This window comes from Corvus kubaryi, unplaced genomic scaffold (assembly GCF_017639235.1).
Source record: "Corvus kubaryi isolate FWS band 111438036 unplaced genomic scaffold, C.kubaryi_AGA036_p1.0 37322, whole genome shotgun sequence".
In the NCBI taxonomy this organism is placed as follows: Eukaryota; Metazoa; Chordata; class Aves; order Passeriformes; family Corvidae; genus Corvus; species Corvus kubaryi.
The window spans coordinates 1,498,048-1,511,332 of NW_024581101.1; the positions used below are offsets into that span (position 1 = coordinate 1,498,048).

General features: G+C 54.9%; 1 protein-coding gene across 1 annotated transcript; it reads right to left on the reverse strand.

Annotated features, from left to right (window-relative positions):
* Positions 1-276: 276 nt before the first annotated feature.
* Positions 277-9,900, reverse strand: EDA2R (ectodysplasin A2 receptor). Its single transcript, XM_042029209.1, has 8 exons — positions 8,627-9,900; positions 7,807-7,985; positions 6,951-7,036; positions 6,625-6,789; positions 6,010-6,156; positions 5,389-5,867; positions 5,113-5,161; positions 277-4,721 (listed from the first exon to the last, which is right to left on the reverse strand). The coding sequence occupies exons 1-8, from the start codon at positions 8,711-8,713 to the stop codon at positions 4,426-4,428; spliced, it is 1,488 nt and encodes a 495-aa protein (XP_041885143.1). The 5' UTR covers positions 8,714-9,900; the 3' UTR covers positions 277-4,425.
* Positions 9,901-13,285: the final 3,385 nt, after the last annotated feature.

The following is a 13,285-nucleotide window of genomic DNA, read 5'->3' on the forward strand; positions in this document are numbered from 1 at the left end:
TGGGGCAGGTGCCCTCTGGGGACCCTGAGGGTATGGGCCCAGGACCACGGGCACCCCATCCAGCAGCACCCACTCCAGCCCCTCCCGCCTGTTCCCACACCAGGGGATGAGGCCGATGGCCTCGGCTGCTGCAGCATCTCTCTGAGAAGTGCTGCCTGCCCTGCCAGATGGGCCCCCTCCCAGACAGGGCCCTCCAGCCCCCACTGGCCCCTGCAGCATCAGCTCCCACCAGCAGGTGATGGGGAGAGGAATCAAAACTCACCAAACATCACCATGTCTGGCTCCAAAATTTATTGAACTACAAACACACATCACTCGAGAGCACCAGGTCTGGAGGAATGTGGGGGACCATCCCCCTTCCATTAACAGAGGGCAGGAGCTTCAGCTTCTGCTTCATTTGAACACAGACAACACCCCAAACCCAACAGAAACAACTACAGCAGAATTACAACAGTAACGGCGCAGAATTTACAAAAATATAAATAACCCATTCGTAACCTTAAAGAAAAATAACATCTACCATAAAAAAACAACAAGTATTCCCTTGGGTAAACCATGGCTACAGAAACGTAGTGATTTTTTTTTTTGAAAAGCACCAGAGTCTGAAGTATCAAATAATCCAACATGGAGAGGGTATCTCCCCCAACACTTGCAGACTCTTCCAAGAAGTGTGCTCAGATCAGTAACACCAAGTTTTCTTCAGTATTGCCTATTTCTGTAAAAGCACATTGGAGGGACAGCTCTCATGAGCCCCCTGTTCAGGAACAGCACCCGAGGGATGTTCATCGATTGTTCATCAGAATAAACACTTTAACAACACTGAAGTATGTGCCTATTTTAAGTCTATGCTTAAGAGCTTCCCAGAACAGCGCTGGATTTAAACTTATCATACAAATTCCTCTGCAAATCAGACTTCCAGGCAAGACTGGTGTGGAAACCAATCACTTGTAAAAAACCAACCCCACTGCACTGGAGTGTTTCCACCCTTCAGTCCCAGCTCAAGTTTGCACAGATGCAGAGTTATTTGATTTCTTTCACCTCTCTGTGAGCCATGCCAGCTTGGCACAAATGGCTTCCTGAGGCTGTGACGTGAGATCCAGCACTTCAGGAATTTCCCTCCCTTACATTCCATGTATTATGTTGAAAATACTATTAAAAAGCAAAAGTCAAGTATCAAGTCCATTGGTTCCCCACTGAAGCAGTTCCCTGCCCAGGGATCACCGTTGTTCTGATGTCCAAGTCACAGCGTTATCACTGTTTCCAAGGCTCTCATGGTTCCCTGAGGGCTCTGGTTGGGCTCGAGGCAGCCTGGCCAAAGGGTCTTAGGGTGGGCTAAAGGTTACCTGTTGAACTTTTGGCCCTTGTAAACACAGATGGTTTTGTCACCACAGCTGAAGGAAGGTGCCTGCCATGGACACAGTGAGAGTGGGGAGCAGCCCTTGGCTGGGAGCTGGGGGAACCTCACTGCTGAAAAGCCACATCCTGCAACACTCCTGTGCAGTGTCCAGCCCTGCTGGAGCACCAGCCAGTGTGACTTGCACTGATACCATGTGTGAGGCTGTGTGGGGGAACAGTTCAAACACATCTAAAACCAGCCCCTGCTAACCAGTGCTGAGGCAGCACACTCAGTGGCATGGCCAGGCCTGATGGGCAGCAGCAGTGAGGCAGGAGTTGTGGCATAGCACACACCCACCCTACACACCCTGTGTGGCACAGCCCATACCCATACACAGCACACACCCACCCAATGCGCTGCACCCTCAAGGCAGGGGTTAAGTTTTGACTGTAAGGAATACTGCTCAGACATCAAACAACTGAAAAATAATAGTTTACCTTAAAAGCTATAAAGGAAATGGGGTTGATTTCTTTATAAAAGTGAGTAAAAAACCCAAACAAATGAACTAAAGCCTCATCCCATTTGCTTGGCCCAGAGACCCACCCCAGCACACCAGTGGAGCTGCCCAGCATGTGAAGAGATTTGCAGCACACACCTGTAATATGTCCCCGATATTCACAGCTTTAATTTACCAGCCCTTCCTGCCCATCTCTTACTCCTGACACTGCCCTGTGACAGGAGCAGGCTGGCTCTGCCATCCTACCCAGCTGCCGCAACTCTGTGCACTCCAAGGGATCACACACTGGTGGCACTGGTGACACAGGAACACACAGGACAAGCTGCCCAGGCCAGTTCCAACTTCAAAGCCAGGGCCGGCCAGCCGAGCTGCAGGGAGGCTCTTACTCAGATGCAGTGGGTGAAGTTATTTTCCTTCCCACAGGAAGTGACTATGTCCACAAAGGGATTAAATATTTACTGGATTTTGTGAGGTGATTAAACCCAGCACTCTCCGTGCCACAGAAAAGCCTCAAACAGGAAATCCCTGGCCCCAGGCTGCGTGTGCTGCAGCAACACTCCCGGCTGCTCCCTAACAGCCCAAGAGTGCAGCAAGAGTCTGACTAATCCTGGCCCCACATGGCACAAGGTTCAACGCTGTGGGTCTTGGGGAGCAAAGAGCAGTAAAACGGCCTTGACTGTGGAAGAAACAAGCAGTGAGAGAAAGTGCCAGATCCAGCTGAAACTGCCCATGCCTTTGCTTATCTGAGCACGTCCTGGGCACATTCAAGCCCCAACATCATTAAACAGGAAAGGGAAACACCAGCAGCTATTTAATACCCAGGGTGTGCAGGACGTCTGCCCTCCTAGAAGGGTACCTGCTTCTTTCAGGTACTGTGGTCAGATAAAGGAGAATTCTGTGGGCTCAGCCGAGGGGGCCTGGGGAGGGGCAGCTGGCAGTGGGGTAACAGTGCCACTTGCTGGTGACTGCCACACCACTGGCTTGGCCTGAGACCCCGGTGACAGGCACGACAGCAGAAAGCACTCAGCAGACCCAGCCACGGCAGTGAGGATCAAAGCAACAGAGGCAGAACAAACGTCAGCAGCTCAGCCCCAGGGATGCTGTCTGGGAGTCTCGGGCCAGCTAGGGTGACATTTATCACAGAGTATCCTGAGTTGGAAGGGACCACAAAGACCATGGAGTCCGATTCTGAAGTGAATGGCCCACACAGGGATCGAACCCTCACCGTGGTGTCATTAGCACCGAGCTCTGCCAGCGCTGCCGGGCGCTGAGCCACCGCTCCAGCCCTGCCGGCAGCTGCTCCGCCCGTGACCCCGGCGGGAGCGGCCTCCGCAGGCCCTGCGTGCCTGGCCGCCCCCGCGCCACTGGGCCCCGCTCAGGAACGTGCCCCCGCTCCTCTCGAGGGCCGCCAGCAGAGCCCCAGTGGCCAGGGCAGGCTGAGAACAGCCCAGCTGCCCGCAGCCCCCAGGCTGCAGGCACAACACCAAAATCAGGGTGACCAGTGACAGCAAGACCATGGCAAGCTCTGACAAATCCCCCAGGAGAAAATACCAAGCAGAAGCGTGCTCCCCCTTCCCAGTAGGCAACTCCTAGGAATGAGAAATCAGGCCATTTTTAGGCAGGAAAAAAAAAAGAAAAATATTATTTTAAAAGAGGAGGAGCTCCTGGAGCTCCTGCTGTGGCTGGCACAGGAACGTCACTGCTGCCTGTGACCAGTTACAGCTTCAGCCCTCAGCTGCCTCCTGCTCCCCAGGGTACGGCGGTGCAGCGTCCCTGCCCCTGACACCCTGTGCCACCGCAGGCATTTTGCGAAGCCTTGGAGGCAATGGGCAGTGAACAGCCACAGGGCTGGGGTGAGCCAGCACCTGCCCATGGCCAGCAGCCACAGCCCCACAACAAGGACATACATCAGCTCATCCTGGCAATCAGTCCAAAACTCCTGCCAGGGTATTGCACCGCACCACAAATGGGCACAAGAGGAATGTGCCAGGGTGGCACAGGGGGACAAAGGCTGGAGCCCGGCATACCAGCCATGGCCAGGTTCTCTGCCACGGAAATTGCAGCACAGAGGGAGAGAAGCAACTGAAAAGTAAACTGGGAAAGTGGCAACTGACACCCGGGAAAACAGAGCATGGGCCAGAGGAAGGATGGGAAAGCTGGAATGGAAGAGAGGTAATGGCTGGGCTTATAGCAGGGCACTGCCCATGGGGCCCGAGTCCCATGGCTGAGGGACCCCATAGCAACAGTGGGGCATGACAGGGCTCACTGCACAGCCAGAGCAGCACAGCACGGGCAGCACAGCGACTGACAGGCAAGGATGTCCCAGCCAGAGAAAAACAGCCTCTGTAAGGGCCTGAGCAAGCCCTCCCCCACAGAGCTGGTAAAAGGCACAGCTGTGCTTCCTGGAACCCCTGTGCAGGGATGCCCCCATTGTGTCCTTCCATTCCATGATGCAAAGACCATCTCTATGCTCTCCTGCCATGCACACCAGGGATGTTATGTGACTGCAGGCCACTGGATCCTCTCCACACCAGCAACAGTGCAGGGAGCTTCCTCCGTCCCTCCCTGTCCTCTAGCGCTGGTGGTCTGGTATGGGGCTGAGTGTGAAGTGGTCGCAGAGCAGGAGCAAGGCGTCAAACCTCTGGAGCCGCTGCAGCGCCTGCGCCAGCAGTGGGACAGTGACCGTGGCTCCCGCGTAGGTGAAGTGTGCCACCAGCTGCTCAAACCCCGAAATCCGTCCCAGCAACTGGGGCATGAGCCCCAGCTCCAGTGCCACGTGGCTGAAGTTCTTCACACCGTTCAAGGAAGGGTCCAACAAGAATGCAAGTGACTGCACCAAGGAATGGGGCAGCTCCGCTATTGGGAGACCTGGGGGCAGCAACACAGCGAAGCTGGGTTAGTACCCATCCTACTCAGACAGGGTAAGGGCAAGAGAACAGCCAGTCTTCAGCCTTAGCCCCTGCCGAGCAGGTGAAAACCACCCTGCCAGGACAGTATCTCCTCCAACATCACTTTTAGAGCTCACCAACATGGAGCTGGCTCAGTCTTGGGAAAGCTGGTAACAGCTGGGCCACCTGCCTGCAGGCCACTCAAGGCAGAATCACAGAAAATGTACCCTGGGGACCAGCACCAAAGGCCACAAGTCAGGTAAGTCCCTGGTGGGGACATGGTGGGCTTCTGGAGGAGCTCCCTTCCAAGAACCTGCCTCTCTGATATGCCAGTACTTGGAGTACAAAGGTGAGACTGGAAGGCCACTTACCCTTGGCCGTGCTGCTGATTTGAGTCACCAGGCTCTGGACATCATCCACCTGGCGAGACAAAGACCCCAAGGTTGGTGGCAGTCTGCTGAGAACAGCAACACCTGGCACTGTTCCCAGGGCCATCACAGGGGCTCAGGGAATGCTGTTTCTCCTCCAGCCTTATCACCCCATACTAACATACTTCAGTCCATGTTCCTACCCCTATGTTAAGCCCAGCCCCTGTGCCCAAGCCTTGGGCAACTGGCAGTAGTTCTGAGGAGTGATGAGGAACTTACCGGCTGCTCCCCCTGTGGGATTTCAGCTGTGGGCAAGTGATGAGCCCCCTCCTGCACTACACCACCGCTCTCTGCTGGAATCCTCTTCATTGCCTGGCTTGCTGCATCCTCCAGCCGCTCGCTACCCATGAACTCTGCCTGGGTGGAGAACTTTTGGAGGTCCAGTTCAGTGCACTCCACTGGTGCATGTGGCCACTTGTGCTGCATCTCAGAGGCACAGGAGGAGAGGGGGGCCAGGGCCTCCACTGGGCCCGGCCGGTCCTGTCTGGGGGTGGGGGGTGGCAGGACCCCGTCCAAGCAGTCGCTGTGACCTGAGGCCCGGATGAGGGGCTGGCTTTCCAGGAGACTCCTGCCCAGCTGGGCTTTGGAGGCAGTGCTGATTGCAATGGCTGGTGGCAAGTCCATCTCTGGCTGGAGAGAGGGAAGCTGGAGACCCACAGCTTCCCCATCCGAAATGAACTGCACTGCTTCCACAGGGCCTGGAACCAGAAACCAGCGCGGATCAGTGGAGCTCACCATCAAGCTCCATCCTTCCTGCCTAAGGGCATCTCATCCTGGAACCATGTGAGCTGGAACCCAGCACCACCCTCCCTCCCCAGGGAAGGCAGCAAGAGCAGGTACCTTCTGCCTGCCTGTAGCAAGGGCTCAAGTTCTTCACACCCAGGCAGCAGGGTCCAGACATCTGCTTCTCACACAGGAACCTGCCGGGCACTGCTGCAGTCGGGAATGTTGCTCGCTGGCCTGAGAAGTTCTGAGTCCTCAGGAAGACTTGGAGGATAGAAGAGAAACAGCCTGAGCAAAGGCTTGGCTCACTTCCCTAGCATGTCCTCAGCCCTGTGGTATGTCTGCCAGCAAGGAGCTGGGAGCCAGCAGCTCCCCAGCACGCTGCTGGATGCCATCCTGCCCCAACCCTGGCCACCAAACCTACAGCCCTCGTCCTTCAGCAGAAAAGAGCCACCTGACTGAGAAACCTCAGAAGGGAGGATCGCCAGTTCCGACTGTGAAATGGCCTCCTCCTCCTCCTGATGGCCCTAAGAAGGAGGGAGGCTCCTCTGTGTCACTGAGCAGGAAAAGTACATGAGAGGTCCTGCAGGCATGAGAAGCAGGATGAGGTGTCTATTCTGTATGAGGTGAGGAACAGCTGGGTTACTGTGCTGTGAAAGTGGCAATGCTCTACACAGCAAGAAGGGGCCACGGGCACAGGTGAACGGCACGGCAAGAAGAGCACCAACTCACCTCTCTGGCACTGGCTTTTCCAGAATCGCTTGCAGTAGATGATGGAGAGTGCCAGAAGCACCAGGACAATGATGACCAGGGCGCTGCTCGTCAGTGCAAGAAGGGCTGTGTCCTGTGGTGGTACAGTAGGGACAGCGACCTTCACCAGGTTTGTTCTGGACCGACCTGCAAACAGCCACAAAGCGCTGGAGCCAAACTCCGAGGCTTGGACCAGCACTTCCCTGCCATCCCTCGTCACATGCCATGACCGTGCCGCCTCCAGTGGGGCTGTGGCTCCGCTGTGCCCACATCACCTGCCCTGACCCCACCAGAGTGGGGGCACCTACACTGTGGCTCGGAGGATGGCGTCTGCTTGGTGCAGGGAATGCACTCCCACTCCAGCTGCCCGCTGATCCGTGCCTTCCGGTAAAACCTGCCAACAGAGCAGACGGTCTCAGCAGAGCCTGGCCCCCACCAAGCTCCCGCCACCCTGGCTGTGCAGCCAGCTGTGCCACCCACCCCGTAGCAGAGGGGGACAGCTGACCCCGCACTCCTGCCTGGCTGGCAACAGGAGCAACAGGGCTCTCATCACTGGCTGGAGCCACATCACACCTACTTGTTCATGTCCAGCCATTTGTCAAGAAGCAACATCTTTCCAATAGCCCCCCACTCCCATGTCTGCTGAAGTGGATTATACTGATTAATAGCTCCTCAAAGGGCCAGGAACACCCCAGCTACAGCTCTGTCTGAGAAGAGGCTCATACACTGGAACCCTGACTCGCTCCTGTCCCAGACCCACTGCTGACCACCCCTGAGCTGGGCACAGGCTGGCTGTATGCAGCTGTTTCATTTCAGTAACCCCTTAACCCCCTCTTTGGGGACTACGAACCATAGTGGTCTACAACCCCATATCTTCCAGGGCTCAGCCACCCCAGTGTCTACAGAAAAATTTGAGTCTGGAAGTTTTCTTTCATGGCTCATTTACAGGAGCCTTCAGGTTCCCTTCTCTGCAGCCACAACAGGACCCACCAGACGAGCCTAACTTCCATGTCATTAGCAGTGTCCTCACAGAGGCATCACTGGGTCACCAGGCTCCTCTTAGGTCCCATGTGGGACCATGGGTAGCCTTAGGTAAAGCCCCCTCTGCCCAGCCCCTCCCTGCCTGCCCCCAGGTGTGGCTCTGCTCGGGCCGGCCCCGCTCACCCCGGCAGGCACTCCCCGCAGACCGCGTCGGCCGTCGCCGTGCAGTTGGACTTCTGGAGGCGGTTTATGAGGGCACAGGACAGGCAGGGCTTGCAGCCGTGATGTCCCCAGCGGTCCTTGAACTTCCTGGGAGGGCAGGCCACGCACTGCGCGTCCCCGCCACTGCCATCGCCACAGTCCTGCAAGGCACAAGGGTAGGGACATGGCTGTGGTGAGGGGCCACCATGGGTTCCAAATGGTACTGAGGGGAACAGTGTCCCTTCTTTGGGGGCAAAGGGTGGCAGGGTCACCTCTCATGTGTGGGGTCCTCAGAACCCAGCTGAGAGCAGCCACCACCAGTGCAGCTCCCAGGAGACACTCAGGGACCCTGTGTGCTGCCCAGCTGGGGCCCGCGGTGCGCTTTGGGTGTTGGAAAGCTCCAGCAGCACCGAGCCCCAGGAGGCACCGCCAGGGGAACCCTGCTGGCACTCCCACCAGCGAGGCCAGGCTGCTGCCCTGCAGCAGTGTCCTGCTGGCACCCAGCCATGCAGTGTGACCTTGCTTGGGGCTACAATCCAGAGGAAATTTAGACTTCCATCAGCAAAAAAGGAAATCAGGTTGCTCCTTGTGCTGCCTTAAATTCCTCACCACCTCCTGCTTCCATTGTCTCACCCTTCTACCAGGGTAAGTGAAACAATCCACCATTCCATCCTACTAAGTCTTACCTCTTCCCAACATGCTGGGACCTAAGATCATCTTTCTGAAGGGAGGTTGGCAGAGGATTCACCCATCTGGATGCCACCCATGATGATTTCTGCTCCTTAAAGAGAAGTCAATTTACCTTGGAAAGCTCCTGCCCGGGCATGCACTTTCTGCAGGGGACACATTTCTTCTGGTCATCCAGGTACTCACTCTCTTGGCAGGCCATTGTGCTGAAGAGGAGAAGAGAGCTTGGGGAGGAGAGGAACAGAAGGCAGAGGGATCAAAGCCAGCCTTAGCACATTTGGGATGAGCAGTGTGACCATCTCTGGGTGGACATTTCCACCTGGCCAGGATGGCAGCCAACACTGCTGAGCACCATGAGTGGGACTTGGGCAGGAGGTAATTCCTGGCTCACTCCACATGGCTTCATCAGTGCCAGGCTTCCCAGCAAGGCAGGTGATGGGCTGCCCCATTCTGCTGCTATCGTAATGCAGCAAAGGAAATTTCAGTCACAGTATTGAAGTATTGACCACTAACTGCTCAGGTCACCAGTGGATTCTGCCAGCCCCAGCCATGGCTCTGGGTACCACAGACAATCAGTAGAGAGCTCAGCCCCAGCACAGGCTCAGCAAAGCCCCAGCTTCAGGATCCAGCAGCCCAGCTCTGGCCAACAAGGCTGCACTGGTGTGACAGCACCAAATGCTGGTGGCTGATGTGTCCTTGGCAGAACAGGACACACTTCCCCACACACACCCTGCACCCCCAGCAGAATGGGGGACACACACACACCTGTGGCCCTGCTGCTCCACCCTGGAGCTGTGCAGTTGCTCAGGCTCTTGCTCCATGCATGTTTCAGCTCTGCCCAGCCTCAGTCACAGCAAACTCAGGACCAGCAGAACAAGCCCCCACCTCCCTCCAAAACACCCTCCAGAGCCGTCTCGAGGTGCATTAATGGCTCAGCTGAAGGTAACAACAGAACAAGCCCAGGAGCCACGGGGCCACACTGTCAGCAAGGGTGGCTCAAAGGGCAGCACAGGACCTGCATCTCAACCAGAGCAAGCAGACTGGAGCTACAAAATGGAGAAATTTGTTTGGAGTTTTGGGGCTGCCTGATTATTTCTGCAGATTCTAGATGAGTTCTTCCCTTGATGACAGAAAGGGAATAAAATCTCCAATCTCCAATTCGCTTTTCCCATTACCTTGTGCAGAAAATAAGGAAAGAAACTGTTCAACCTGCCCTGGGAGCAAGTTCTCAACACCCATCAGGAATAGTGAACACCTTTTGGAGGGCACCATCCTGAACAGCCTGAACTGACTGGGGGAACCTGGCACTTTAACTAGAGCCATCCTCTGGGAAGGAAGCTTGGCCAGATGTCTGGCCCCTGCAAGGCTCTTGCAGCAGAGGAGGATGGGCTACAGGACCCCCAGCACCCCCAGCCCCTCCTGCCACAGGTCCTTCCCCTCCCACAGCAGCATTCCTCGGCAGGCTTTTTCTGCCTCCTCTGCCTAATCCCACCACTCCCTTGCCGGTGCCTTTTGGAAGCGGACACTTGGCTGGGCTCCCCTGGCTCTGGAGGGCCGAGATTCATGGGAGATGAGGTCTGCCCAGACGAGCACAGTGCATGAGTCACCCTCACGTAGCTCCTGCTCGAAGCACATGGGCTGATACAAGGATCAGCAGCCAAGTCCATGGGGACAGGCCAGGAGGAGCTGAAGGGACTAAATCTGTCTTACAAGCACCTCGGGAGGGGCATGGGCAGAGCTTATAACCAGCGTAAAGGTTTCTGACACCATTGAATAAAAAAAGATTTGTCACCGTCTCAGAAGGTGGTGAAGAGGGAGCTCAGTGCCACTGCCCCAGGAGACACAGGGTTTGGTGTCAGGGTTCAGCTAGAGGCTGAATGCAGGAGGGAAAATAAAAAGCAGGGAGATAGTCCCAGATGGGTGACAGGTAACTACTTTGGAGGGGCCGGCACACTGGGCAGGTGTCACCCAACCACTCTGGGAGGCCAGCATGCCAGTGGCCTGGCCTGAGCCCAGCCTCTTGGTGAGTTTGGTGTCCAGAGCCCAGCTCGCCCCTGCCAGCAGGTGCCTCTGCCTCATGTGTGGGTCAGCACCACTGATGCTCTGGTCTGGAGGCTTGGTTCAGGCTTTTGCTCCTAATAAGAGCAAAAGATGAATGAAACAATTGCAGGCAACAGGAAAGGAGCCCAGATACCAGAATATGGAGGGCAAGGGACTGATTTTTACCTTCTCTCCAAAGTGCTGTAACACAATAAAAAAAATACTGGTGAAAAAAACCTCACCAAAACAATAAAACCCCAAACCAGCAGGGTTTTCGGTGAAACTGTCCTGTGAACACATCTTGGCCACTTTCTCTCATATATTTACAGAATTTCCCAGCCTTCCGAAGGACCTGCAGCTGAGACAATGCCCTCAGAGCCCCCTCCCCACAAGAACCCGGTTTAAAGCAGTTTGCCAAATACAGAAAGTTACACAGGCCAAAGGAATCCTGTGTCAGAGCCACTCCACGCACAAGGACATTTGCCAGGATGACGGAATCACTCAAGATGGAGGAGACAGCCATCCCCAATGTGCCAGCACGATACTGGGCACAGAGCAGGTCTGCTGCTGCTCAAGTGTAACAATACAGGGAACAAACACTTTGTTGAATAGCCAGCATGAAATTCAAAGCTGTGGGATCTTTGTCCTTCTTATTTCAACACCACCAGACCCAAGACACTTGATTTGTACATGGAAGACACATCTAAACCACCTGGTGCTGCCCTGGTATGGCAGCAACTGCATATCACCTAATGTGTGACTGAAACAACTGGTCTTACTGAGGCAAAAGGAAAAGCCAAAACCAAGAACTCCCACCTCTTTGGGAACACATGGAGTCTCCCTGCGACTTCCAGAGCTGCACATTTTATCTGCCACAGGGGAATATAAAGGTGACACAGTAACAATGAGTATACATGGGACACAGTGTCAATGTACTTGAGGTTGGGGGGGAAGAAGAGCCTCCTGCCATCAGTGCCAGATGCATGAGATGTAACTTAAAAATGTTATTAATTTGTTGAAGAACTCTTTTATTGCCTTAAAGAGACATCCTGCCTGAGCAGGAGAGCAGAATGGGCTCCCCACTGCATCAGCCCTTAAGATACCAAAACCACAAGCTCCTGAATGAGTTTCACTGCATGAGAAGAAATCGTTCCAGCAGTGCCACAGTGTGAGCTGCAGTTCATCCACCCTGTGACAACACTACAGCTCAGCCATTGTCTTCTCTCTGTGAAAGTGTAATTAAAAAAAAAAAAAAAGACTATACTGGAATCCAATCTATTTCTTCTGTGTGCAGCTAATGGATTCTGGTAGGAAAATAAGGGTGAAGGAAATAGTAAGTGAAAAGGTACAAAATTAAAGTAATCAGTGAAAACATTATCACTGCTGATTCTCCCCATCTGCCCAGCAGGTACTGGGGCGGGGGGGAGCTGGCAGGGATGCAGGCAGGACAGGAGGAGATGGGGTGGGCTGCTTCCTATCCCAGCCATGGACCCTGTTCCCTCAAGCTATGGGTCTCTGCTTGCCTGGGACAGGAGGTGCCCAGACCCACCCTCAGGGACTCAGATACCCACACCCTGGCAGTGGCTCTTCCATGTCACCATGTGAGCCAGCACACCATTACAGGAGATTTCTACTCTGCTGCAGGACTGACTGGCACAGTCAGGCAGCACTATGCCTCAGATGAGACACTTGTATACATTGGAACCTAAGAACAGAGAGCTGAAATCCTAAATAAGAACTGCAAGTGAAAAGCAGGGGGAAAAAATGCTATCTGGAAAATATGAGTGCATGCCTCATGGCTGGCCACACTCAGTTCCAGTCTCCTGCTCAGCCATTCCCTCACTCTGGTCCGAGCAGTGTATTCCTCATCTCCTTGTGCTACAAACCATGCTGGGAGAACCTTTGCAGCAGTGGGACTCATGTGGGCAAAGGGGCTATCACAGAAGCAAAAAAGAGGAAAAAAGGTGGAATCTGAGGCTTTCCACGTGACTTGGAAATCAGCAGGGTTCCCAATCTGGAGATTCTATGCACACAATTGCCCATTAATTGTTTTATCTGGAGTGGCTGGGAACTTGTGTTTGCTTTAAGTGAAAGCACCGTGCGCTCGGGTGGCAGAGGAAGTGCTCCGGACTGCTCTCACCCCCCTTTAGCACACGGCAGGAGTCCCCAGGGCACAATGCCCACTTTCCAGTGATTTTTGCCAAGTTAGGGCTGCCCACCTTGGAAACCCACACTCTGTCTTACCAGGTATCTCAAGTAACACTTCCAAAGCTCCTATCAATTTGCATCAAACTTTGGATTTCCATTTGTTTTTTGAGCCACATCTAAATCTTAGTGACTGTCACTATCTTCCTGCAACAATCAGAGAATCACTGAAGCCGTAAAAGCCTTCTGAGACCATGGAGTCCAACTGTTCCCCCAGCACTGCTCAGGCCACCACTAACCCATGACCCCGAGTGCCACATCCACACGTCCACTAAATCTCCCCAAATGGTGACTTCACCACTACCTGTGGCAGGGCAAGAAATCTTTCGGGGAAGAAATTGTTCCTAATAGGCAACCTGAACCGACCGACCCCCGCATCCGGCAGCTGCTCGTTTCTGGAAAAAAAGCCGAGGCGAGGCTGGCGGCGGGACGGGTGCGGGGGCAGCGCGGCGCCCACGCGGGTGCCGGCCGTGGGCACGCCCCGGCGAGCGCCGGCCCGGCTCGCCCACCGCCCCCGCAGCCCGGCCAG